The 23,676-nt window shown below is 42.6% G+C and overlaps 1 protein-coding gene across 1 annotated transcript; it reads left to right on the top strand.

Annotated features, from left to right (window-relative positions):
• Window positions 1-1,541: 1,541 nt before the first annotated feature.
• On the top strand, window positions 1,542-22,006 carry LOC145415117 (vesicular integral-membrane protein VIP36). The gene is made up of 7 exons (XM_080284534.1): window positions 1,542-1,671; window positions 6,703-6,907; window positions 8,572-8,680; window positions 9,874-10,039; window positions 12,142-12,308; window positions 17,220-17,280; window positions 21,481-22,006. The coding sequence occupies exons 1-7, from the start codon at window positions 1,557-1,559 to the stop codon at window positions 21,630-21,632; spliced, it is 975 nt and encodes a 324-aa protein (XP_080140660.1). The 5' UTR covers window positions 1,542-1,556; the 3' UTR covers window positions 21,633-22,006.
• The last annotated feature ends 1,670 nt before the right edge of the window (window positions 22,007-23,676 follow it).

Below are 23,676 nucleotides of genomic sequence, written 5' to 3'. Positions count from 1 at the left end.
AGGCTGGGGCCTCCCCCTCTCCAGTAGTCCTCTAGGCTGGGGCCTCCCCCTCTCCAGTAGTCCTCTAGGCTGGGGCCTCCCTGTGGGTCATAGTCTCGTGTAGGGGAGTCAGCACCTGACGGAGGAGCAGCTACCAGCCGTCTCCTCTCGTGGGGCCCGGCTACTGGCCGTGGCCTTCTAGGGGCACGGCTACCGGCTGTCACAAAGGCCCGGCTACTGGCCATAGCCTGGGGAAGGGAGCGACTACAGGCTGACTCGAGGGCACCCTCGGAACGGCCACCGGCCGTCTCCTGGTTACCTCCGGAGCGGCTACCACCTGTCTCCTGCAGGAGGGCCAAGCAGCTACAGGCTGTCTCTGTTAGGGCACCTTCAGAACGGCTACTGGCCATCTCCTGACAAAGGTGGGAGCGGCTACCGGCTGTCTTCTGTAGGAGGGTCAAGCAGCTACAGGCCATCTCTTTAAGGGCACCTTCGTAGCAGCTTCTGGCTGTCTCCTGATGAAGGCGGAAGCAGTTACAGGCCGTCTCCATATTACCTCCAGAGCAGCTGCAGGTCGTCTCTTGTAGGGGGTTGAGCGGTTACCGGCTGTCTCCTGTAGGAGGTTTGAGCGGCTACAGGCCGTCGACTTTTAGGGGACCTTCAGAGCAGGTACCGGCTGTCTCCTGATGAAGGCAGGAGCAGCTACCGGCTGTCTCCTGATTACCTCCAGAGCGGCTACTGGCCGTCTCCTGTAGGAGGGTCGAGTAGCTACTGGCCGTCTCAGGGGTGCTGACTGGAGCTAGAGTAATAGCTCCAATCCAATCTTGTCGGTGGTCGGCTCGCCAGGAAGGTAGTCTCTTTTTCCTGCTATGGTGGCAGCGGACGAGTTCTGGATCATAGGGGCGCATGGCCCGGGCGGACTTAAGTTCTTGTTGCCCAGAGTCAGGTCGCGCTCGGTTCGCTCCTCCATAAGCTCGTCATAGGGGCGCACGGCCCTGGCGGACTTATGTCCTTGTCGCCCGGAGTCAGGTCGCGCTCGGTTCGCTCCTCCATAGGCTCCTGGGGGTGTTGGGATGCCCTCAGCCAGATTATTCGGCATTTTAAGGAGAAATACATCGAGGTGGTGTGGTCATGTGGAGAGGATGGAGAGCGGGAGACTAACGAGGAGGATGAGATGGAGAGATGGAGTGGAGAGGTATATAAGAGAGGGGTGTGTGAGCTGGGGGTAGGACAGTGAAATGGCGTGGGACAGCAACGTGGAGGCGTTTTGTTTGTGGCCACCCCTTACGGGATTAAGGCGTCTGGCAGTAAATAGATAGACTCTACAGTAGATCTGCCCCTACTGCTAATCTACAAAAAATAACACTTGTCACACTTTATTCTAAGAGAAAATCTGGAAATACGGCGTACTCGCCCCCCCCCCCATACGTTATACAAATTGTAATGTTGGCCAGTTGGTATACAGAAGAACGTACACCTACGTACATTTGTATCTGGCGGGTGTATTGAGGACGTGTAGGTGGCGCGTCAGGCTACAGCCAGGCGTACAGCTGGCGGCTGGCCTGCTGATAGTCAACATGACTGTGCTGACGAGGTTCATCGTATTATCCCTTGTGCCGTTCATTTCATCTAAGGAGTGGGACACACACGAGTATATGATAAGGGAACATTCCCTCATCAAACCATACCAGGGTATGTTCGTATTTTGTACTATTACAACAAAGGAATGGGAGAATGAGTGCTTGCTCGTGTTTACCTGCGATTATTATCATGGAGTGATTAAAGTTAAATTATGTTTCGTAGGCTTTGTTTACTGGGATGCAACTGTGCAAGAATATTATTTAGTTAGTCAAGTCTATCTGTCTATCTATTGCCACACGCCTCAATCCCGTACGGGGTAGCCACAAACAAATCGCCTCCACATCGCCCTGTCCCCTGCCAATTCACTTCCCTGCTCCTAACTCACATCCCCCTCTCTCATATACCTCTCCACCCCATCCCTTCATCTCATCCTCGGCCCCCCCTCCCTCTCCCACCCTCCACCTCACTCATACACTCTCCTCATCAGTCTCTCACCCTCCATCCTCTCCACATGTCCAAACCACCTCAGTGTGTTCCTCCTAATGCTTCCTATCACATCCACATCCACACCACAATGCTCCTTCACATCCTCATTTGTCAGTCTGTCTCTCCATGTAACTCCACAGGCTTCTCTTAAATAACTCATTTCCACTGCTCTCACTCTTGACTTGAATCCCTCCAACAATGTCCAAGCTTCACATCCATACGTTAGAGTTGGTATCACAATAGTCATGTAGTAACTTTTTCACAACCATGCTCACTTCCCTGTTTCTTATCACTGCTTTCAGGGAACTAGCTACCTTTCTTCCTTGTACCCTTTCAAGCACTTCACCCTCCAAACTTCCATCCTTACTCATCACACTCCCCAAGTACTTAAACGTACTCACATTTTCCAATTCCTCACCATCCAACCTCGCTGTACATTCACTGACTTCACCCCTCTCAAAGACCATCACTTTACTCTTCCCTGCATTTACCTTTAGATTCTGTTTCTTACACACTCTCCCAAACTCAAGTGCTAGAGTCAATTGGGAAGTGAGTTATTAGAGTTAGGACTAAATGTAGGAGAGCCCCACTGATGAATTACAAAAATTTTATACCAAGAATTAGGTTCCTTAATTCCGTAACAGTTTATGACCCAAATTCTGTGGAAACAGCAAATATGATACTAAGAGTAATAATAATAGGTTTGTTAGCAAGTCGTTCAGGTTAGGTTAGAATAAGTGGTCAGTTTGCAGTTTCGGACAACCATGGATTTGAATTAGGAGTGTATTTTTCCAGTGTTCTTTTTTTTGTTGTATGTGTGTGAATTGAGCAGATTACCCTTCAAACCTGTTTAGGATTGGCATTTTCTGTTATGCCTCTCCCTTCCCTCTTAGTGGTGGGGAATTGGGGTTGTGGGTAGGGGAGCACCCATAAAGACAATTTCTGATTAATGATTTACCAAAAGGGTGCAGGTCTTCCAAATTTCCCGTTTATTTGTCTTTCACAGGTTGACTAGGATAGGTCGGGTTAGAAGTTTAGTTCATATGGGACGGGGCTTCCAACCTTGATTTCAGTGACAGTCCTAGGTTGTTAATATCATAAGGGGTCCGGGGGACAGCCTTCCAGTTAGATTAGGTTTATGAGATTGTTGATGAACAAGATGCTGCAAGCGACCAGACAGCTTCCTTAAATACCCTAAAATGTGAGGCCACCTGTGCCACAACCAAGTGCCACCATGGCCAAAATCAGGTTTATTGCCTACATTACTTCACCAAACTTCTCACTATCAGATGGTGGCATTTAGCCAATTGTGGAGCTAACTCATAAGGTTGAAAAAATAAGGAGAATAGCATCAACGTATTTCCATATGGCCTGGGCCTGCTGCAGTCTGTGGTACTGGGTATCCGTGCCAAAGGTGGTCGAAGCAACTGCACACCTGTATTGTGCGTGGGTCAAGGATACCGTACTACAAGTGGGTTAAGCAACATGTCCACCACATTGTGCCACCCAATGGGAAGATGTGTATCTTAGTGGGAAGTTATGCACAGCCAGTGGGAGCAGGTGTGACATTCCACATACCAGTCAGACAGTGTTGCGAGTTAAAAGGATGCTCAGTTGTGTTCATCACGTGAAACCACCTGGCAGTGCCTATGCCAGGAAGATCCTGCTCAACCTTAATTCCCCTAATGGATACAAGTTGATGGCAGACTATGAGAGTGACAAGGGCAGTGTTGTGAAAGTCAGGCTCAGGCTGGGGAGGCAGAAGTCTGAGAAGAGGAGTTTTGATCTCATCACTGCCAGCCTTCGACCAAAATATTGTGGGTGGCTTCAACTTTCCCACGACAAGATGTAGGACCCCATCGCCTTGACAGCCATCATACCATTCTTCATGAAATTTAGCAGTACCACAGAGGCACTGCCAGTCTTGCTGAAGTGGTGGGTGGCAGGGAGGAAGAGGAGGATGCAGACAATGATGATTTTTAAATTTACTATCATCAGTAAAGGTGAAATTACAAAATAGTAAATTGCCAGATGCCTTAATCCTGTAAGGAGTGGCCACAAACAAATCGCCTCCATGTCACCCTGTCCTGTGCCATTTCACTGCCCTGCTCCCAGCTCACACACCCCTCTCTCACATACCTCTGCACTCCATCCCTCCATCTCATCCTAGATCTCCCCCTCCCTCTCCCCCCTCCACCTCACTCACATAATCTCTCCTTGTCAGTCTCTCACTCTCCATCCTATCCACATGGCCAAACCTCCTCAGTGTGTTTCTCCTGACATTTCCTATCACATCCACATCCACACCACAATGCTTCTTCACTTCCTCATCGTCAGTCTGTCTCTTCATGTGACTCCACATGCTCCTTTCAAATAACTCATTTCCACTGCCCCCATAGTTATTATTTCCAGGTCAGAAAGTATTAATTTATTTCAAAATCATCATTTGCTGTTTCCTGTAGCTATTTAACATGTTAATAGCATTTGACCATAATAATTTTCAGTGGTTAAAATTCAGGATCACTTATATTTACTAATTTTCACACACCATCGTATTTGCCTTTTCAAGATCTTCAGAAAACATTTTTGAAAATAAAGATTACCTGGTTTATGACTTATGCACTGTTTGGTGTTGCTAAACTTCAACAGCATTTTCTCATGTTTTTTTAACATGGCGCTTAGCCAGTTATTGCACGGGTAGCCACATATGTAAAATTTGGGTAACACTTTACCACACACATGTGGCAATTGCAACTCTCTTTTTACAGTGTCATGATCTTTAGGAAAGTAATTTTAGTACAGTATGTTACGCAACAGAGATACTGTAGTTATTTGGTTATGTTGTACTACAAAAGCAGAGAGAAAATAAAATACAGTACAGTACTGTGTACTGTACTTATCTTGGGGTATTTAAGGAAGCTACCAGCTTGCCTGTGGCAACCTATAACCAACAGAATGCAATGATTACTGGAGATCTTGCTGACAGGAGGCATCAGTATATCAAACATTCAAATCTATAGGAAACCTAATGTCCCAGTCAGACCTAACATTCTAACTGCGGATCTTTGCCTCCCAGACCGTCAGTTTTAGCCACCTAGGATTGCCACTTAACATTAGAGTCCCCAACACTACCTATCAGGCCAAATCTCAGTATATCGTAATGTATTAAACCTAATCTAATGTATGATAACCTAACTTATTTTAAGTCAGCCTAACCTCTGCTAACTTGAAATTATTCAAACCAAACATATCGATAGAGAATTTGAAATTACAGTAAACACCCAATTATTCGTTGTAATTCAGCCAAGCCCTATGCCAAATAATGTGAAACACTGGATATTGCATATCCGGCTCAACATTTGGCATTGTGCCAGATAATGTGATTCTATCCATTTTGACCCTCTACCCTAAAAACTTTACTGTGAGTAAAAGATGAAAACTAAACATATAAAAAAATACAATAATGATACAGTACAGTAATACAGTACTGTACATAATGTACTATTGGATGTACCCACCAAGTGTTGGCATCACTGGGCCGAACACCACTGGGGGGTTTGCAGTCGTAAACAGTACAGTACACTGTACAATCACAGTAGGACACTGGGACATGAGCACTGACAGGCCATTAGCGTTGCAATGCAGTACAGTACAGTAGCTCAAAATAGGATGCCACAGAATTTAGACAAAGCACCAGGGTTTGGCAACCACATGGTCAGAAGAGCGGAGTGGAGAGACACGTCATGACTATATGACATCCATGGGCGAGAATGAGAGCATGGTGGTATTCTTTGCGCTTCAGATAAGTCACAACCACAACGGATTCTGATTGGCTGATGCATAGCGGGCATTTTCATTCGCTCCTGAGTTTTGAGATTTCCCCTGGCACCAATTGGCTACCACTTATGAGCCAATTGAAATGCCTCAACACTTTATATTGCATTGGACCTCCTCAACACTGGATATTGCACTGGACCGCCTCAACACTGGGTATTGCACTGGACCGCCGGTTATGTCCTGTTTCGGTGCTGGATGTTGCATAAAATTAGCTGGATATTGCATAACAGAATTATGGTTGATTTAACGGAAATTCCATTATCTCGGACTTCCGCTACATTAGACTTTATTAAATCAAGCATCTATTGTACCGGTATTTGATATTTGCATCATAAAACATTTGTTTTTTTAAATGATGCAACCACTCCATCTATATAAATAATACACCATAAATAACACATCATTGTTAATGAGGAGACAAAATTCAACACTTCCGACTAAAAATAATAGGGAAGCCCATAGCATTTGTTTTGGTATTAAGCCAGTCTAACCTCACATAACCAGAGCTTAAGCTAACCATAATACCTCTTATTTTTTGTAGGAGGGACACTGGAAAATGATGGCCTCATTGCAAGAAGACAGCATTTCCATATTGTTCTATGTAAACAGGAGTGTAGGGGACTAGGGCTAGGCTACTTGGTCCTGAAATTTAAGGCAATGATGACCTGTCTCACTTCCCCTGAGTAGTATTATGCAAGCAATAAACCTCAGCTAAGGGAATGGAAACTAGTCCATGATGGTATTTTTAAAAATTGTTGTATGCATCAGACAGCAACAGGTTATGATCTGAATCTTTATATTTACCATTATTTGTCTCAGGTTTGGGTACATCCATCCCATATTGGGATTTCCTGGGGTCAACTATGGTAACAAACAAGTACATTCGACTGACTGGTGACGTCCAGAGTCAAAGGGGAGCTGTTTGGAACACTGTGGCGTGTTACCTGCACAACTGGGAGATGCAGATACACTTCAAAGTTCATGGCAGAGGGAAAGACCTGTTTGGAGATGGATTTGCATTTTGGTGAGTACAATCTGTTTATCTTTGTCATTTACCACAAAATAATGTTTTCACTGTGCCCCGTACAATCAGGCTGCCCTGCCTTCTGCTCACGCTGCTGTCATTTACACTGTAAGACTGATATCTCTCCATCTCATCCTCGGTCTCCTCATTTAGAGATGAATTTGCATTTTGGTTTGTAAAGTAACTCCCCTTCTTCAGAAACTTCCAAATTTTGGAGGTATGAATATTTTTATTTACGGGTATTGTTATTTTTACTGAAATAAACAAAAAATAGTATTAAAGCCATAGTTAAGCCTGATATACAGTTACAATTTACATAAATCTTTTGGCATTTCAGTTTCTACCTGTGTTCATAAAGTTCACCTGTGGTTTGTATGTACTTGGCCTCAAGCAGCCATCAGTGAATTATGATGTAAGACCTTTGAGAGAGAGAGGGTAACTATCAGTGTGATGTTATGGTGAATAGAAAGTAATTTGGATTGGTGAGCAAGTTTAAGTGCTGGTACCTGTTTGTAGTGATATGAAAAGGTAAATATGCAAAGGGAGTGGAAAGTAGAGTTTCACAGGGAAGGAACTTGACAGTTGCTAAGAAGGCCTGGATATAAAAGAGTGTTTTGAGTAAGGTAGTCATCATCATCATCATCATCATCATCATCCGGACCTCCTTTCCCATTCTGGGGCTGGGTGGGGAGTAGTAATGTCCAGACAGCCCAGATTTGCCCAATCCACTGGGCAATGCTTCCATTCACTCATCATTCAAGCCCCCAGAATCCTGGCACTATCTGATATACCAGAAACATTCACCACATTCTGTAGCTTGACATAAACATATCCAATAGAGTAATGTAATAAAAAGCATATATGTGAGTGAGTTTCAGGGATTTGGCATCCCATTTTTAACCTGACATTCATCAGGTTGACTCTGTCTGATAGGCATTTGTGAAGATACGTGTGAAAGGTGTGCTTGTGAGAGGAGCCATGATTCCAAGGGCATGAATTGTGGGTGAAAGGATGTATGGCCTATTTCATTATGCATATTGTCATTTAGTTCTCCCACTGTTGTGATGAGGAGGGGTAAATAGAGATGGTTTGGGTATGTTGAGAGGATGGAGGATGACAAGTGGGTGCAGGTGAGAAGTGTAAACACTGGGGGTAGGGCTGCTTGAGGCAGACAGAAAAAGATCTGGGATGAGGTCATAGAGTGTGACCTCAGGGATAAGGGACTGAACAGGGAGACTGCCAGAGATTGAGCAGCGGGGAGAGCTGCCATTATGTGATCAAGGCTGATGCGTGCAAGCATGTTGGAGTCTTTATAAATGATAGGATACAAACTCATATTTTTCCTCTTCCATGCTTTTTGGACCCTACCTTAACTCACCTGTGGGTGCAAAGGAATGGTGGGATGATTGACGAATATGATGGTGCTGATGACTGTGACATTGATGATTGATGTTGATGATTGATGATGATGCAGAAGAGGAGAAGGAGGAACTTTTTGATGTATGAACCAACTTTCAAAACCAGTTAGGTTTGTGAGTAGGAGAGAGTGTTTGTTTTGTAGTTTGAATGAACTGTTGATAATTGCAAGCATATGAGAGAGAGAGAGAGAGAGGGAAATAGAGTATTGGATCCTGAGATTGTTAATGAATTGTTGGGTGTTGCAGGTATGTGAAGGAGCCAATGCAGGATGGTCTTGTATTTGGAAGCAAGGATTACTTTACAGGCCTGGCTATCATCCTTGACACGTACAGCAATCACAATGGCCCACACAATGTAAGTCACAGTTTTATGGTACTCCTGCCATAAATACAAGCTCTGCATGCACAGGTTTCCCTTAAACAGTAAAGAAGATGGGGGGCACCCAAGGACCATACCTATTTGGAAATTGCCATTCCCTGCTGAATCAAGCCAAGTCTTATCTCTGTCCAGACTGTGAGAAATCTCACCCTAGCAGCAACCTCATGCCAGTCATGATGCTCTCACAATCCTCTGCATATCTCTCTACCCTGGCTTGGGAACCACTTGTGGAATGGTGACCAAGACCGGACCTGATATACGTGAGGACATGCACACTGTTGTAGCCATGTAACTGGTTTTACCCTATAGGGATTTGTTTGAAGCCCAGTGATTTCTAGGGGTTCAGGGTTAGGAACTAGCACTGTCATTGAGGAGTTGGAGGCACATCTCATCCTCATCTCCTTAGTCTCAGATCCCTGTTTGTTCAACAAGCCAGCCATAGTTATCTTGAAGGTGAGATTTTTCCCACTTACTCGTATTTATTGTTTAAAACCTCTTGAATGTAACAGTCTTATGTCTGCTATACCTCTGTACAGTTGCAGTGCTCCTAAGCATCTTATTTGTATGCAAGTTGGGGTCATAAGGGGCCTTTAGTAACCAAGGGTGAGCATTGAGGGTTGGCTGATGGATCATCCCTATAAGGGATGTAAACTGGATCTCTGTGTATTTAGTATCTACTTCCATGGCACCCCATACTATAGTGATACAGTACTGCAGTGCCTGCATAGTGGTAAGTGGGTGGTTAGGGTTTATTTCTCACGTAATTCCTGGTCTCTCTCATCTTAAATGTCAGGATCAGCTTGCCTAGCCCCAGGCTCCTCCACTTCTCATGGGGCAACATAGGATTGGATGATGGATGGATGGATATATTGTACAGGTATAGATTTCAACACAGTCACCTGTATGTCTGTGCTGTGTTGAACATTGGTAACCTATGATGATGATGTGTGTGTTGTAATTAATTTCATTATGTTTATGGTGTAGCAGTCTCTTGTGATGATGATGATATTTTGATACAAATATCATCACAGCCACTCATACATCATTGCTGTGGTGGTAGCCAGTGATGATAATGATGATGATGATGTGTTTTGTAATTAATTTCAGTGTGTCTGTGCATTGGTGAACATTAGCAGTGTGTGTTGATAGTATTTTAATATTAATTTCAGCATGGTCACCCATACATCTCTGCTATGGTGAACAATGGTAGCCTACACTATGACCACGATCGTGACGGGACACACACACAGTTGTCTGAGGGCTGTGTAGCTAAGTTCAGGAACTTGGATCACGATACCTACCTCTCTGTTAAGTATGTCTACGATACTCTTACAGGTGAGAATACACTTTAGTAGTAGTAATAGAACTAACATAGTATTTAGAGCTGTAAATCGGCAAGCAAAAGCCAATTGATATTGGTATTGGTATCAGGGGAAAAATTATCCGAGAATCGAAATCGTATTGGAATTGGCAGAGTACCGATGAAAAATATGTAAATGCTGGTTTTATCCAATGACCCAAGACTCAGGCAACTCATTTCTCCACCATTTTAAGTGTGAACTAAGGCTGTAATGATGATGATTTTTTAAAGATATGGTCGTATCCCACATTCTGTTGACTGTCGTACGGGGTAAAATGCTTGGACTAAACCAGAGGGAATATTTAGACCATAATATTATATCACTTTGGTTAGAATGAACCTCGACACAAATACTGTAGCGAGAAAACAGTCTTCTGTCAGGAGCTGTGGTGGACTGATAGGAAGTTGTGAAGCAGGAGGTGCACATACATATACTGGTGGTGTTCCATCAGTGGTATGATAGACTTAATGTTCAGTTTTGATGATAAAAGAGCTGTGAGCAATATATATATATATATATATATATATATAGGATTCCGAAGCTGGTAGTCAACCACCGATCATCTACATACAAAGAATCAGCTAATTGAGAAAACTACAGAATATTATAAACCACTGTGCGTAGGTTTTGTTTATTACGAAAAGGCTTTTGATTCAGTGGAGCACATAGCGATTATTAATTCACTGCGAGAACAAGGAGTGAATGAGAACATTGTAAAACTGCTCGAAAATATATATGAAGAGGGAAATGCTACAGTTACATAAGGACTCAGAAAAAATTATGATTGAGAAGGGTGTGTGTCAGGGAGATACAATTTCACCAAAATTATTTACAGCATGCCTTGAAAGTATTTTCAGAAAGCTAGACTGGGAAAATAAAGGAGTGAACATAGATGGAGAAAAGCTAAACCATTTAAGATTTGCAGATGACATTGTCCTAATCTCAGAAACAGCAGAGGCATTGCAAGAAATGTTAAATGACCTGAACAGAGGAAGTCTGAAAGTAGGACTGAAGATGAACTGGAGTAAAACTAAGGTAATGTTTAATCCACAAACACCAAAGAGCGTCATCAGAATATGCGATGAAATTCTTGAAGAAGTTGAGGAGTATAAGTACTTGGGACAAATACTAAAATTAACAAAAGATCATGATAGCGAAAAAAAATGATACTAATATATTAGGCTGTATCGATTTCTTTAGCTTTTCTACTTGGATTTTTATGTTAAAGAAGTTAAGTTGCAGCTGTGCGAGGCTTACATGAAGGAGTGTTAGTGCTAACTTTAACATATGGATGTGAGACTGTGGTGTGGCATGAAAATGAAAAGTAAAGAATTAGAGCAGTGGAGATGGGACTGCTGAGGAATGTACGTGCAGTACAGAGGGTTGATAGACTGATGTGCGTTGTGAATGTTTGTGAGTCTTGGGCTTGGCCCAGCCCAGACTCATAATAACAATGCTTTTGAGCCGAAAAATGTGCTATAATGGGAGGAATGTTGATTTTCATCTTGCAGTGATAAGGAAACCCACTATAATAAAGTGTGCAGTAACCAAGGGATCACTGTACTCAATAAAGCTGCATTGATAATGCACTCTCTGATGAATTTCCTATTTTCAGAGCAATTTGCTTTCAGCATCATGATTTACTGCTTTCTTTTTCTAGACTATTAGAAATGATTGTGGAAAACCATGAGAAAGTGTGAGGGATGAGACTTGACGGATAGTGACAAAGGAGGTAAACAAGAATCTGATTGTAGCCAGGTTTCAGGGGGTTTGAATAATGATTGAATTAGTGTGTGACCTATTTTGCTGGGTATGCTGTTGATTGGGTCACTGCCATCATGTTTTTATTATTTTGCTCTCTGGATCCTGCCTTACCTGGTCCTTAGGTGGGATAAAATAGTTTTGGATGAGGATGATAATTTTATATGTATGTGTTTGTTATTAATTCATCCACCATCATGTTGTTCTCTTTCTTTGTTTTCTGGATCATACCTCGCTCTATCCTTAGGCTGCAAAAAGAGATTGGTGTAATGATTAATTGATAAAGTAATAGACTCTGTTTTCATTTTCTTTCAGTTATGATGGACATTGAAGATAAAGGTGATTTCAAGCAGTGTTTCACGGTGGGTGGAGTGAAGCTTCCTGTTGGCTATTATCTTGGAGTATCAGCTGCCACTGGTGACCTCAGTGATACCCACGATATCATTTCTCTTAAAATGTTCGACCTTTCTTCTCCAGATGATGTAAGTTTAAACGAAATAGTTGTCTGCTATCTATCTGTCTGTCTGTCTGTTTATCTGCATATTTATCTTTCTTCTGTCTGTTTATTTATAAGTATTTGTTCTCTTCTCAAGATGGTGTAGCTTGAAAGTCAATAGTTGGCCATTTCAAAGTAAAATCTTTCTTTCCATATTCTGAGAGGCTTTGAAGGATATGTAAAACACATTCATAGGGATTTATTCTGCACATTATGCATCAGTATCCCTGCGTGTCAAGTGGGGTTGGTGGAGGATTAGTGCCCCTCCCTGTAAAACAATTAACTCTAAGCCCTTGACCACCCCGTTTGGGATACATGGCGTCTGGCAATGGATGGATGGATGGATCTTCTTATATGTTATTAACCCTTTTATGGTTTTCATACGTGTTTGATGCTATGATCTACTTTCCCCCTCACGGTTTTCATATGCATTTAGATGCGTATGAACCTCTGGATCATCATCCACTCACCCGATGTAGTGCTGCTCTCGGTTGCCTGCCCTTTCCTCTCCTTTCTTTCCTTCCTCTTCTGTTTTTCTTTCCCCTTCTGCCTCCGGGTGACTATACTTTGAGTGAAAGCCAAATGGTTTCCTGTACACCAGGAAACCATTTACTATGCTAGGTGATAATCATTTGACCAAATTATGGCTCCTGGTGGTTTAGTGGGTAATAAAGGCACGCCAGTTGGATTGAACCTGTGCAGGTTTATATCCAAGGGGTGGTTGGGGTTTATTGTTCACGTAATGCCATTAAGGGTGAGTGAGACTGGCCACCCTCATCTTTAGGTCAGGACCAACTTGCCTAACCTCGGGCTTCTACGTTCCTCATGGGGCAGGACTGGATTAGATTATGAATGAATGAATGAATGAATGGATGATGAGTCCCTGGATGAAAAAACATGAGAAAGAATGGGTGCATGATTGCTTTTATATGCATTATAGGCTAGCATGTCTGGCAGTGGTTTGCCTAACTGTAAACGTGTGGCTCTATGGTCCAAGTTGCAAGTGACAGTCCTTTACTTTCGTAGCTCATGGCTAATATATTATAGTACAATAAATCTCATTTTAATTGGGACCAGAAAATAGTACTATAGCAAATTTTCATGTACTGTAAACACTTATTTACTCAAAGGCCGCTTAATATATGCTTATATTACAATGGTGTCAGACAGAAGAGGGATTGTATTTATTATAATGATACTTGACTTCCTAAAAAAATTCCAATTTCTTCGTGAATGAACGCAATACAGTATTCACATGCTTTTTCCTACATAAATTTATGAGTTTACAAATTTACAGCCCAAGAACAAAAGAAAGCTATACCATTTTTCTTTCTTACGCAATAATAGAATAATTGGTATCTGTATTAGGGTCCATTCGATAATGAAAAGCACAAACTGCACTTTCAGCACGGTGGAAATTTCTGGGCTGAAACTGGGAGGGGGAGTAGGGATGCGCAGGCCAAGTTTCATGAGAGGGTTAATACAAACTTACAGTACAAGAGAATGTTAAGGTGCAGTATGCATATGAAGAAAAGGGATTAAAGGATGAGTGAGTTAGAAAGTGAGACAATGGCCATGAAGAAGGTGGAAAGATATGGTAAATGAGTGTGTAAGAAAGAGAGGTATTGTATGGAGGATGATGGGGCTAGGGAACTGTCAAGGTATGAAGTAGGTTAGATGGATTTTGTACAGAGAAGTGCATGGCAAGAGTTTAGCTTTTATCTTAAGGCAAACCCATGGGAATGAAGTAAGGACCAGGTGGAAAGAATATTTTGAAATTCTGATGAATGGGAATAGAGAGAGCAGAGTGGCTGGGAACATGATTGATTTTAGGGGTGTGCAGAAAAGGAATGAAGTGCCAGGAAACGTGACACTCGTGGAAGCAAAGAATGCTGTGCAACGGCCGAAAAATGGGAAAGCAGCTGGTGTTAATGTGGTGTAAGTAGAGATGATTAAGTGTAGTAGAGAGAGTGGACTGAAGTGCTTATTGGAGATATGTAAAAAGGCATGGATGAGTGAAACTGCCAGTAGAGTGGAAAAAGATTGTGATTGTACCCCTGTACAGAAATAGAGGTGAGCGAAGTGAGTGCTAGAATTATCATGGCATTAGTCTATTTGGTGTTGTAGGGAAGGTATATGGAAGAATTAGTATATAGAGAATGTAAGAGAAATATCAGAAGGCCTAGTGAGTGATGAACAGGGTAGCTTTAGGAGTGGCAGAGGATGTGTGGATCAAATATTTGCTGTGAGACAGATAGTGGAGAAGGCTTGTGAGATGGACTATAAGGTGTTTATGGCATTTATGGATCTGGAAAAAGCATACAACAAAGCAGGCAGAGAAGGATTGTGGAAGGTTTTACATATGCATGGTGTAGATGGTAATTTGCTAGGTGCCGTTGAGTTTTTGTGATGGTAGTGAAGCATGTGTAAGTGTAAATAGACATCTAAGTGAATGGTTCACGATTATTGTGGGCGTGTGAGAATGTTGTGTGATGTCCCCATGGTTGTTCAATATATATATATGGTTGGGGTGATGAGAGAAGTAAAAACACGAATAATGGAGAGAGGGATGATGCTGGTGATGGATGGAATGTCTCAAATTTGATGTATGCTGGTGATGCAGTACTACCTGCAAATACTGGAAAAGAGTTTGGTAGATTAGTGCAGAGTTTTGCAGATGTCTGTGAGCATCATGCCTTAAGAGTAAGTGTAGAAAAGAGTCAAGTGATGTTTATTGAGAGAAAAGGTGACTTCCAGTGTGATGTTACAGTGAATGGAGAGAGACTGGAATTAAGGAGGGAGTTAGAAAAGAGAGGAAAATGTGCAAAGGAAGTAAAAAGTAAAGTGACACAAGGAAGGAAAGTAGCTGGTGCTATGAAGGCCTTGATAAGAAACAGAGGCTTGAGTGTTGCAGCAGCACGAGGCTTACATTAATTGGTGTTAGTGCCAACTTTAACATATGGATGTGAGATTATGGTGTGGCATGAAAATGAAAAGTCAGGAGTGAGAGCAGTGGAGATGGGCCTGTTGATGAATGCATGTGGAGTACAGAGGGTGGATAGGATACGGAATAATGTGATTCGTGAAAGATGTGGAGTAAGGAAGTCTGTGGACACCAGAATCGTACTGAGGTGATATGATCATGTGGAGAGAATGGATAACAATAAAGTGGTGAAAAAGGTATATCTGAGTGAATCTGAAGGAGGGAGGAGGTGAGGTAGGCCAAGAAGGAGGTGGAGGGATATGATGAATGAGTGTGTGAAGAAAAGAGGTATGGAAGTTGGTGAGTTGAAAGGACTGACAAGAGATTGAACTGGATGGACAAATTTTGTATGGAGAAGCACATGACCAGGGATTTGGCACCCCTTTTTAACGTGACGGAGCTCAAATTGACTATCGGATAGGTTTATATGAAGCTACGGTAGGTGGTGAAACCTTTTGGTTTATCAGATAGAGCCAGGATTCAGTGGGCTTGAATGATGAGTGAATGGAAGAGTGGCCCATTGGATTGGGCAGACTTGGGTTGTTTGGACATTGCTACTCCTCACCGAGCCCTAGGGTGGGAAAGGAGGTCCTGATGATGATGAATGATGATGATGTAACATATATCAGTATTTTATCATTCTTGTATGTATGTACCGGTACATAAACTTAGTTAAATATTCTTCCCTTAAACTGGTATGCTCTTAGCATAGTATATCCATATATTCATCATCTACACCTGTGTTGCCCCATGAGGAGAGTAGAAGCCCTGGGCTAGGCAAGTTGGTCCTGACATTTAAGATGAGAGTGACCAGCCTCATTTATCCCTGAGTGGCATTATGTGAGCAATAAACCCCAACCACCCCTTGGTTGTGAACTGATACAGACTCAATCCAGTTGGAGTGCCTTAATTGCCTACTAAGCACCAGGCACCATAGTTTGGTTATATTGTCATATAATTTTCATATAATTCTCATTATAAAGTCAGTGTTGTTTACTGTTTGAATTGTCTTCTATTAATGTCTACATCTATAACAATTTGGGAGACATCTTATTTACCCAGGGGAAAACAAATGTTAGCGAGCAGATGTTTGTTGCTCATTCGTCATGACTCAGACGCTGTTGGAATGTCACGAATTGGCAGTGACTGGCTGTGTTCTTACCAGATCTGCTGAGGAGACTGTTTTATGTTTACACAGCATAGTCATGACATTGAGCATCACACACAAAAGAAACTCTCTTAGCTTTACCTTGAAAGATTGTGTGAGGGACAGAGAACAGCTAGACTCTGGGGGTTAACACAACTTGCTCCCAATAAGGCATCCAGTAGCAATACAGAGTCTTTAAGATTAACCTGAAATTGTGATCTGCAGGCCAACATCTCACAGCTCCACCAACCCACTTGTTGACATATAGGGAACATGTATGGGTAGGTTATATGGTTACCACCCATGTTGTAAATGGTTTCTTGGCTTACAGGAAACCATTATGCTTGTCACTCATTGTGAATTCACCTAAAAAGGAAAGAATGGTAGTAAAAAGTGATGGGAAGGATGTGAGAAATAGGAAGATGAGGAGGGCAGACACAGAAAATGAATGATAAATTGAGGGAAGAAGTAGACAGCACTACATCGAGTTAGTGGATGATGGTCACCACCATCGACGACCACATGAGTTACCAGGTACTGTTTTTACCCATAAAACTTCACATGAAGCTTTGGATTCAGTTTAACCATTAAAAGTCACTACATATCCACTTTAGAGGTGTATTGGAATGAATTGAAAGTTGGTGGTTTGAGTATTGGTGAAAGCAACTGTATATAATCTACTAAGAAGTACTGTCAGTAAGTAGTAATATGATTTGTACACTGGCTAATCTAATACTGTGAAGGTAATAATGTTGTTTTTATTTCAGGATATTCTGGAGAACAGAGAAAATATCATGCCATCAGCTTCGTACTTTGAGCCACCCCGGGGTAAGAGAGATTATTTTTGAGCTAAAGGGTGAGATTGATCTTGAAATAGGGAAAAAAATGACTTGCAGATAAGAGAAAGTGCATAATTACCTGTAGGGGTCAACATATAGCGTTAACCAGGTAGCTGAGAGGATATTAGAACATTTTATAATAGGCTGAAGATGAAGTAGTTGAGAAAAGATGATGTACGGTGGGGTGGAATCATTGCATCTTTTCATATATGCAGTACATCATTGTCCCATCAAGAAGGTAGAAGCATGGAGCTAGGCTACTAAGTCCAAACACTGAAGGCAATTTACCAGCTAGTTTTCCCTGAGTGGCAGTTTGTGAATAACAAACCTCAACCACATCTCTGATATAAACTTGTATGGTTCATAAATATGCAAACAAACATGGAATACATGAAAGGTGCTGAAGGAGTAGTAGACTATACTTTTGTGCTAATTTGGCCTAAAATTGCAACCCCTCCATCTTGAATGCTGAGTTGTAATGATTAACTAACACTAGAATATGATGTCTGTCATGAAGGAGTGCTGTGGAAAGGATGTGGAACCATACTATTATCTTTTCCTGCCATGGACCTACATGAAATAGGCTGCAAAAAGGTGAAGGTCTGGCCCAGGTTAAGGTAAACAGAGTATAGTTTCTTTGTATATAAGGAAGGGAAGGGTAGTAAGTAATGTGTAAAAATAACAAGGGATCTGTTACTGAACATACAAGGGAAGGGTAGTTTTACAGAGAGAATGCATAGCAATGCAGAAAAAAATAGTTGAGTAACTGGGAGAGGTTAGAAATGTTAGGGGCTTTTTGGCCTAGAGCTTTACAGTGGAGGTTGTGTTGTGGCCCTGGGCTTGTTTGTATGCAAACTCAGTGAACTGTAGGCTGAATTTGCCCATCTCCTTCAGTCCCCAGTCATTTCAGAGGATAGAGAGGGAGTTGAGGAATCTATAACCAGGCAGTGAAACTGCCCTGTTACATTAAAGCCACCCTGTAATGGCATCCCCCTCCAGAACCATAGCATTAACAGAAAACAAAATTATCTCCTGAAAATTATAAGAAATAGGCTGCATAAATTGAAAACTACATTATGATAATAGGTATATCTAAGCAAATTTGAAGGAGGGAGGAGGTGAGGTAGGCCAAGAAGAACGTGGAGGGATATGGTGGATTGAGGAAAAGAGGTGAATTGGTGAGGCTAAGGGACTGACAAGAGATTGAGCTGGATGGATGAATGTTGTGCAGAGTCCTTTTGAGGTTGCTTGTTAGAGAAAAGACTATGACTAGTGAACCTGTTTTGTGAGTCAAAGATAACGATGGCAAAGCAAGAAGACTCCAAGGAGAAAGGTAGGGAGGTGATGAGGGAGATGAAGAAGGAGAGGTGGAAGGACAGAGGACAGAAGAGGGAAAGGAAAAGGGAAACTAGGAGGGAATGGAAGAAAGGGATGAGTAGAGGAGGGGGATGGGAGAAGGAAAGGAATAGGGATATGGGAAGGAAAAAAAAGAAAAGACAAAAGGAGATGAAGGAGAGGGAGAAAAAGGGAAAGGAAGAAGAGGAAGAAAAGGGAGCGGAAGTAGAAGAGTGAGTGTTAGAATGAGAAAGGTAAAAAGAATGTGGAGATGACAGTGTAACTGCAAATATGTTTGGGAGTGCAGGAGGTGGGGTGGAGAAGAAAAGTGGAGAGAAGGAGAGAGAAGTGGAGAGAGGGGAGGAAGGGGGAGAGTGAGGGAATGAAGGGAGGGACAAGAGAAGAGAGAAGGGATGGAGAAGAGAGGAATAGAGGACAGGGAAATGAAAAGGGAGAGAGAAGGGAAGAGAGTAGGGAATGTGAATGGGGAGAGAGGTGGAAAGGGAGGAAGCAAAATGAGAGGGGGAGGGAGAGGTAGGAGAGAGAGAGAGGTGGAAAGTGAGAGAGTGAAGGGAGAGGGGAATGGAAGAGAGGAGTGAAGGAGAGGGGAGAGAAGCAGAAAATGAAGATGATAGAGGAGATAGAGAGGGAAACTGAAGGCTGGGGAATGGCATGGAAGTGTATATTATTATCGGGGAGTGAGAGAATGGGTGGAAGAGAGGAGTAGGAGAGAGGAAAAAGTGGGGAAAGGGGGAAGAGAAAAGGATTGTGGGCACAGAGTGGGGAAGGACAATGAGGGAGAGGGAAAGGTGTTAAAGGAGAAACGGTAACAAAGGGGCAGGGGAGGAAGAGGGAGAGGGGGAGGGAGGGGTGAGAGATCAATATAAGTCATAGAAATTATTTGTTACATGGAAGAAAGGGAAAGTGGAAGTTAAGGGAGGGAGAGGAGAGAGGGATGGAGTTGGGAAAAAGAAAAAGTTGGATAGGGAAAGAATGGCAGGAAGCAGAAGAGGAAAGGGAGAGAGAGAGAGAGTTGAGATGAGTTATAGAATCGTAGGTGTGTTTTTGAGGGCTAGATGTGAGGTGGAAGGAAAGAGATGGAGAAGTGGAATGAACGTATGGGGAGAAGAAGGTACAGAATCAAGGGTAGAGTGGGAGAGACATAATGAAAAAGGTAAAACAAATGAGAGAGAGAGAGAGAAGGGGCCAAGGGAGAGGTTCAGGAAGAGAAGTATATAGGGGAAAAGAGGGATGAAAATATAGAAATACAGAAGAACTAGGGAATGTAGATGTATGACGAAGCAACATATGTGAGTGAGGAAAAAATGTGGAAGGGAATTAGGGAAGAGAGAGGATGGATGGGTAGAGGAAGGGGAGAAAAAGAACGAGAAGAAGGTAGAAAGACCGAGTGTATAGAACTGAGATGTGCCGTACTGAGTTAGAGGGACAGAAGAAAGGGGTGCAAAGGAGCACAATGGTAAGAAAACAGCAACATGTCTGTTGGTTTCTTTGGGGTTATTTGTTTCTTAGGGTTGGCTTATGTAATTAGTTTCTCATAGTTTTGTTTTTGAAGGCTCCATCATCGGCCTTCGTCATCTAGTGGCAGCTCTTCATGCTGGCAGCCTCCATGTTCAGTCCCCAAACCTTGAGGTCACACTTATTGACCTCATCCTAGGTCATTTTTGGTTTACCCCCTTGCAGCCTCACCCCCTATTATTAATGCTTCTCACTTTCTGCACCCAGTCATCATCCCCCATCCTCTGCATATGCCCAGACCACCTCAGTCAACCTCTTCTCATCACAACACCAGTACACTCCAATCCCATTCTACCTCTTAACTCTTCCATAGTAAACCTAGCAGGCCATGCACTCAGGGACGCACTGCATATCCACCCAATCATTGTCATTTCTGTACGTTTGAGCATGCAAATACAGTATAAGCATTTACTTTAAACACGTAGTCGTCATTGTACATTCCACCATAGGCCTGTATCGTCTGTACTGAATACTTGCTCAGCTGCAGGGAGTAAGAATATTGTCATTCTTTGAAAGCAATAGTGGGATGCGTAAATGGAAATGAGTAGAGATGAAAGCAAATGACAGGCTACACAAGTTATGGAATACAAAGGTGACAGCTTGGAAAGAAAATATGCCCAGTTTGATTTGCTAATTCATATTCAACATCCACCAGTAAGTTGTGAAGGAGTATATATTTTTTGGTAAATTGTTTATTTAAAGTGAAAATGTGAATACAGAAATCTTTTACCGCTACCTTGCGTTCGCTAGCCGGTGATCAGCTGACTATTGCTTACAATCTGCCGATGTGCTTGGTGTGGTGCAATCACTCCATGCTCATGTATGTGCCTAATCTGTCCCACAGAATGTTTAGGGTAATGTTTATTTATGATAATGCACACTCATCTCAGTCTGCAGTATTGAAATCTTAATTAATAGTGAGGAAGGCCAACGAGTGATTTGCCTCAGACTGTTGGTGGCCATGGCTCTGATATTTCTTTGTTATTTTGACCGCTCTGGCAAACAGGGGTGTGTTATAATGTGATGGGTAAATTTGGAACCAGTATTTGGGGGGGGAATGTACTCATTATTTGGTGGGAAATTTGGTAACTCATATTTGTTCAAGTAACATGAAATCTGTCCACCCAGGTTTTTTGTCTGAGTTAGTGGGATCCAGGTTAGTGGAGTTTTACCATAATAATAGTAGCTATTAATAATGATGAATGATGATGAGTACTACTACTACTACTGCTATAACTACTACTACAACTACTACTATTGATAATAATAATAATAATAATAATAAAAGGTTGAATGTAGCATGTACTATATTTTTCAGATCACATTGATGACCCAAAACCATCATCGCTAACTACTTGGAAGAAGATTTTGCTGCTCATCTTTGGTGTTGTCGTCATTTGTGGCTGTGTCTTTATAGGTGGCCTCTTCTACACCAAGCAGAAGGAGCAGCAGCGCAAGAGGTTTTACTGAGTGACAGATTTCTTGACACTTCTTTAACAGATGAGCAATGCAGTAAAGAAACAACTGCAGGAGTAGCCTTCCCTATTTTATGCTGATTAGTGCAAAAGACTTTACTAAATGACATATTGCTTGAGACTTCTTTCAAGCTTACCTGGGGAGAAAGGAGTTGCCCAAGAGTGGCATTCCCCTCATTGCACTGATGTGAGTGTTCTGGACATTGGGGTTTAAAGATCAGAAGTGTTTGAATCTACTTAGGATTGTTCCAGATTTTTCTTCTGTTGTGTTGTAAAATTTAGACAGAGTGTCTGTTTCCCTTGTATATAAGATTTAGGTGGAGTTATTGTTGGAGGCATTGCTAGATTTTTAAAAAATGGGATGGCCAGGGGGGGTGGCCCTAGAGCTCTTGGGGGGGGGGGGTCCTTGGATATCTAGACATATTTTAGGGGTGGCCAATTCCACCTGCATGGCTGTGCTACTGGTTATTTTGTATACTGTATGCCTCAAGGATCAGCACTGACAAAGAAAATAACCTCACTTCCTATGCTGTGCACTATTACGTGTTATATTTCCCAGTTCCATCCTCTTCTGTCTTCCTTTCCTTCAGTCTTTCCTTGTCCTTCTGCCTACGGGTAACTTTACACTCCCTCTTCTGTCTTTCTTTCCTTCATTCTGTCCTCTTCCTTCTGCCTGTGGGTGACTCTACACTGAGTGACAAGCCAAATGGTTTCCTGAACACCAGAAAACCATTTAATACACTGGGTGGTAACCATATAACCAAATTTTGGCACTTGGTGGTTTAGTGGGTAATCATTGCGCTCCAATCGGATTGAACCGGTGAAGGTTTATATCCAGGGGATGGTTGGGGTTGATTGCTCGTGTAATGCCACTCAGAGATGAGCGAGGCTGGTCACTCTCATCTTAAATGTCGGGACCAACTGCCTAGCCCCAGGCTCCTACGCTCCTCATGGGGCAATGTAGGATTGGATGATGGATGGATGTTTCCCAGTTCCTTTTTACTTAGGGACAGGTAACCTGCCAGTTTACAGGTCTTACAATGAAAAGGGACACAGATTGTATAATAGTAAACATGTCACTCAGGGTTGTATTCCAAATGGCTATGAAGATTTCATAACATTTCGTAATAGTTTATTTTGCGCATTATACCATAGTATCCCCTTGTACAGTACGTTATTAAGTTGTAATATGCCAAATAAATTGCTAAGAAGTTCTTATGGAATCTCCAATGCCACTTATAGTTGAATTGCTTCCTAGTGTGTGTTGCACAGACAGTTACTCTAAGATTGGAGTGAGTCCTTTCACATAGGTTATACTGCTTGTGCTAACCCTTTGAATCTGGGTGATGTTCTCATTAGTTTACTTGTTGCTTTTGTGATACCCAACTCATCTGAAACATGAACCTGGTGAACTGCAGGTGTAATTTCCCTTCCCCTGCATTCCACCACCCTCCTTTCAGTAGAGGGAGTTGAGGGACATTGGTATAGCTAGGTAGTTGAGGCACCTGGTTATAGCAGTGTCATCACATGAAGGTGTCCCTTTCCAGCTCCAGTATGTCCCTGCGACTCAGAGTTTATGTTGCTTGTATTAATGTTAATAATTTTCCCATCATGGATGCTACAGACAAACAGTGTTCATTAGAAGAAGTCTTTCCTGACATCCCCTCTCCCCCCCCCTGGGGGCACGGTGGCTTAGTGGTAGAGCATCAGCCTCGTAATCGGGGGATTGCAAGTTCGAGCCTCGCCAGGGACTGCCCGTGCCAGGAGTGGTAGCGCATTCCTGTAACCTAGCGGGGCTATATGATCCAATACAGTGTCTAGCTTGGGGGATTGCCATTTCTCCCATTTTCTCCCCCCCCCCCCTTTTTTTTTAACAGTGCACTTTCAATATCCAGAGTTTAATGCTGTATGTTAGCGAGATCTGGGCAGTAAAGGAAGAGGATATTCCTAGGGTCAAACGTACAGAAATGACAATGATTAAATGAATGTGTAGTGTGTCCTCAAATACACAGTTGGGGTGGGGTGGGGGGTTAGGTTTG

Source organism: Coenobita brevimanus, chromosome 101 (assembly GCF_032717465.1).
Source record: "Coenobita brevimanus isolate Jiangsu-jjx chromosome 101, ASM3271746v2, whole genome shotgun sequence".
NCBI lineage: Eukaryota > Metazoa > Arthropoda > Malacostraca > Decapoda > Coenobitidae > Coenobita > Coenobita brevimanus.
Note: the sequence above shows the minus strand (reverse complement) of the source record. Positions and strands in the feature narration are given on the sequence as shown.

What these genes read in the sequence shown, in the direction of transcription:
- LOC145415117 (XM_080284534.1), top strand. Translation starts at nt 1,557, where the DNA reads ATGACTGTGCTGACGAGGTTCATCGTATTATCCCTTGTGCCGTTCATT. An exon ending in CCTCATCAAACCATACCAGG is followed by an intron (nt 1,672 to 6,702) that starts GTATGTTCGTAT and finishes TATTTGTCTCAG; the next exon opens with GTTTGGGTACATCCATCCCA. An exon ending in GGAGATGGATTTGCATTTTG is followed by an intron (nt 6,908 to 8,571) that starts GTGAGTACAATC and finishes TGGGTGTTGCAG; the next exon opens with GTATGTGAAGGAGCCAATGC.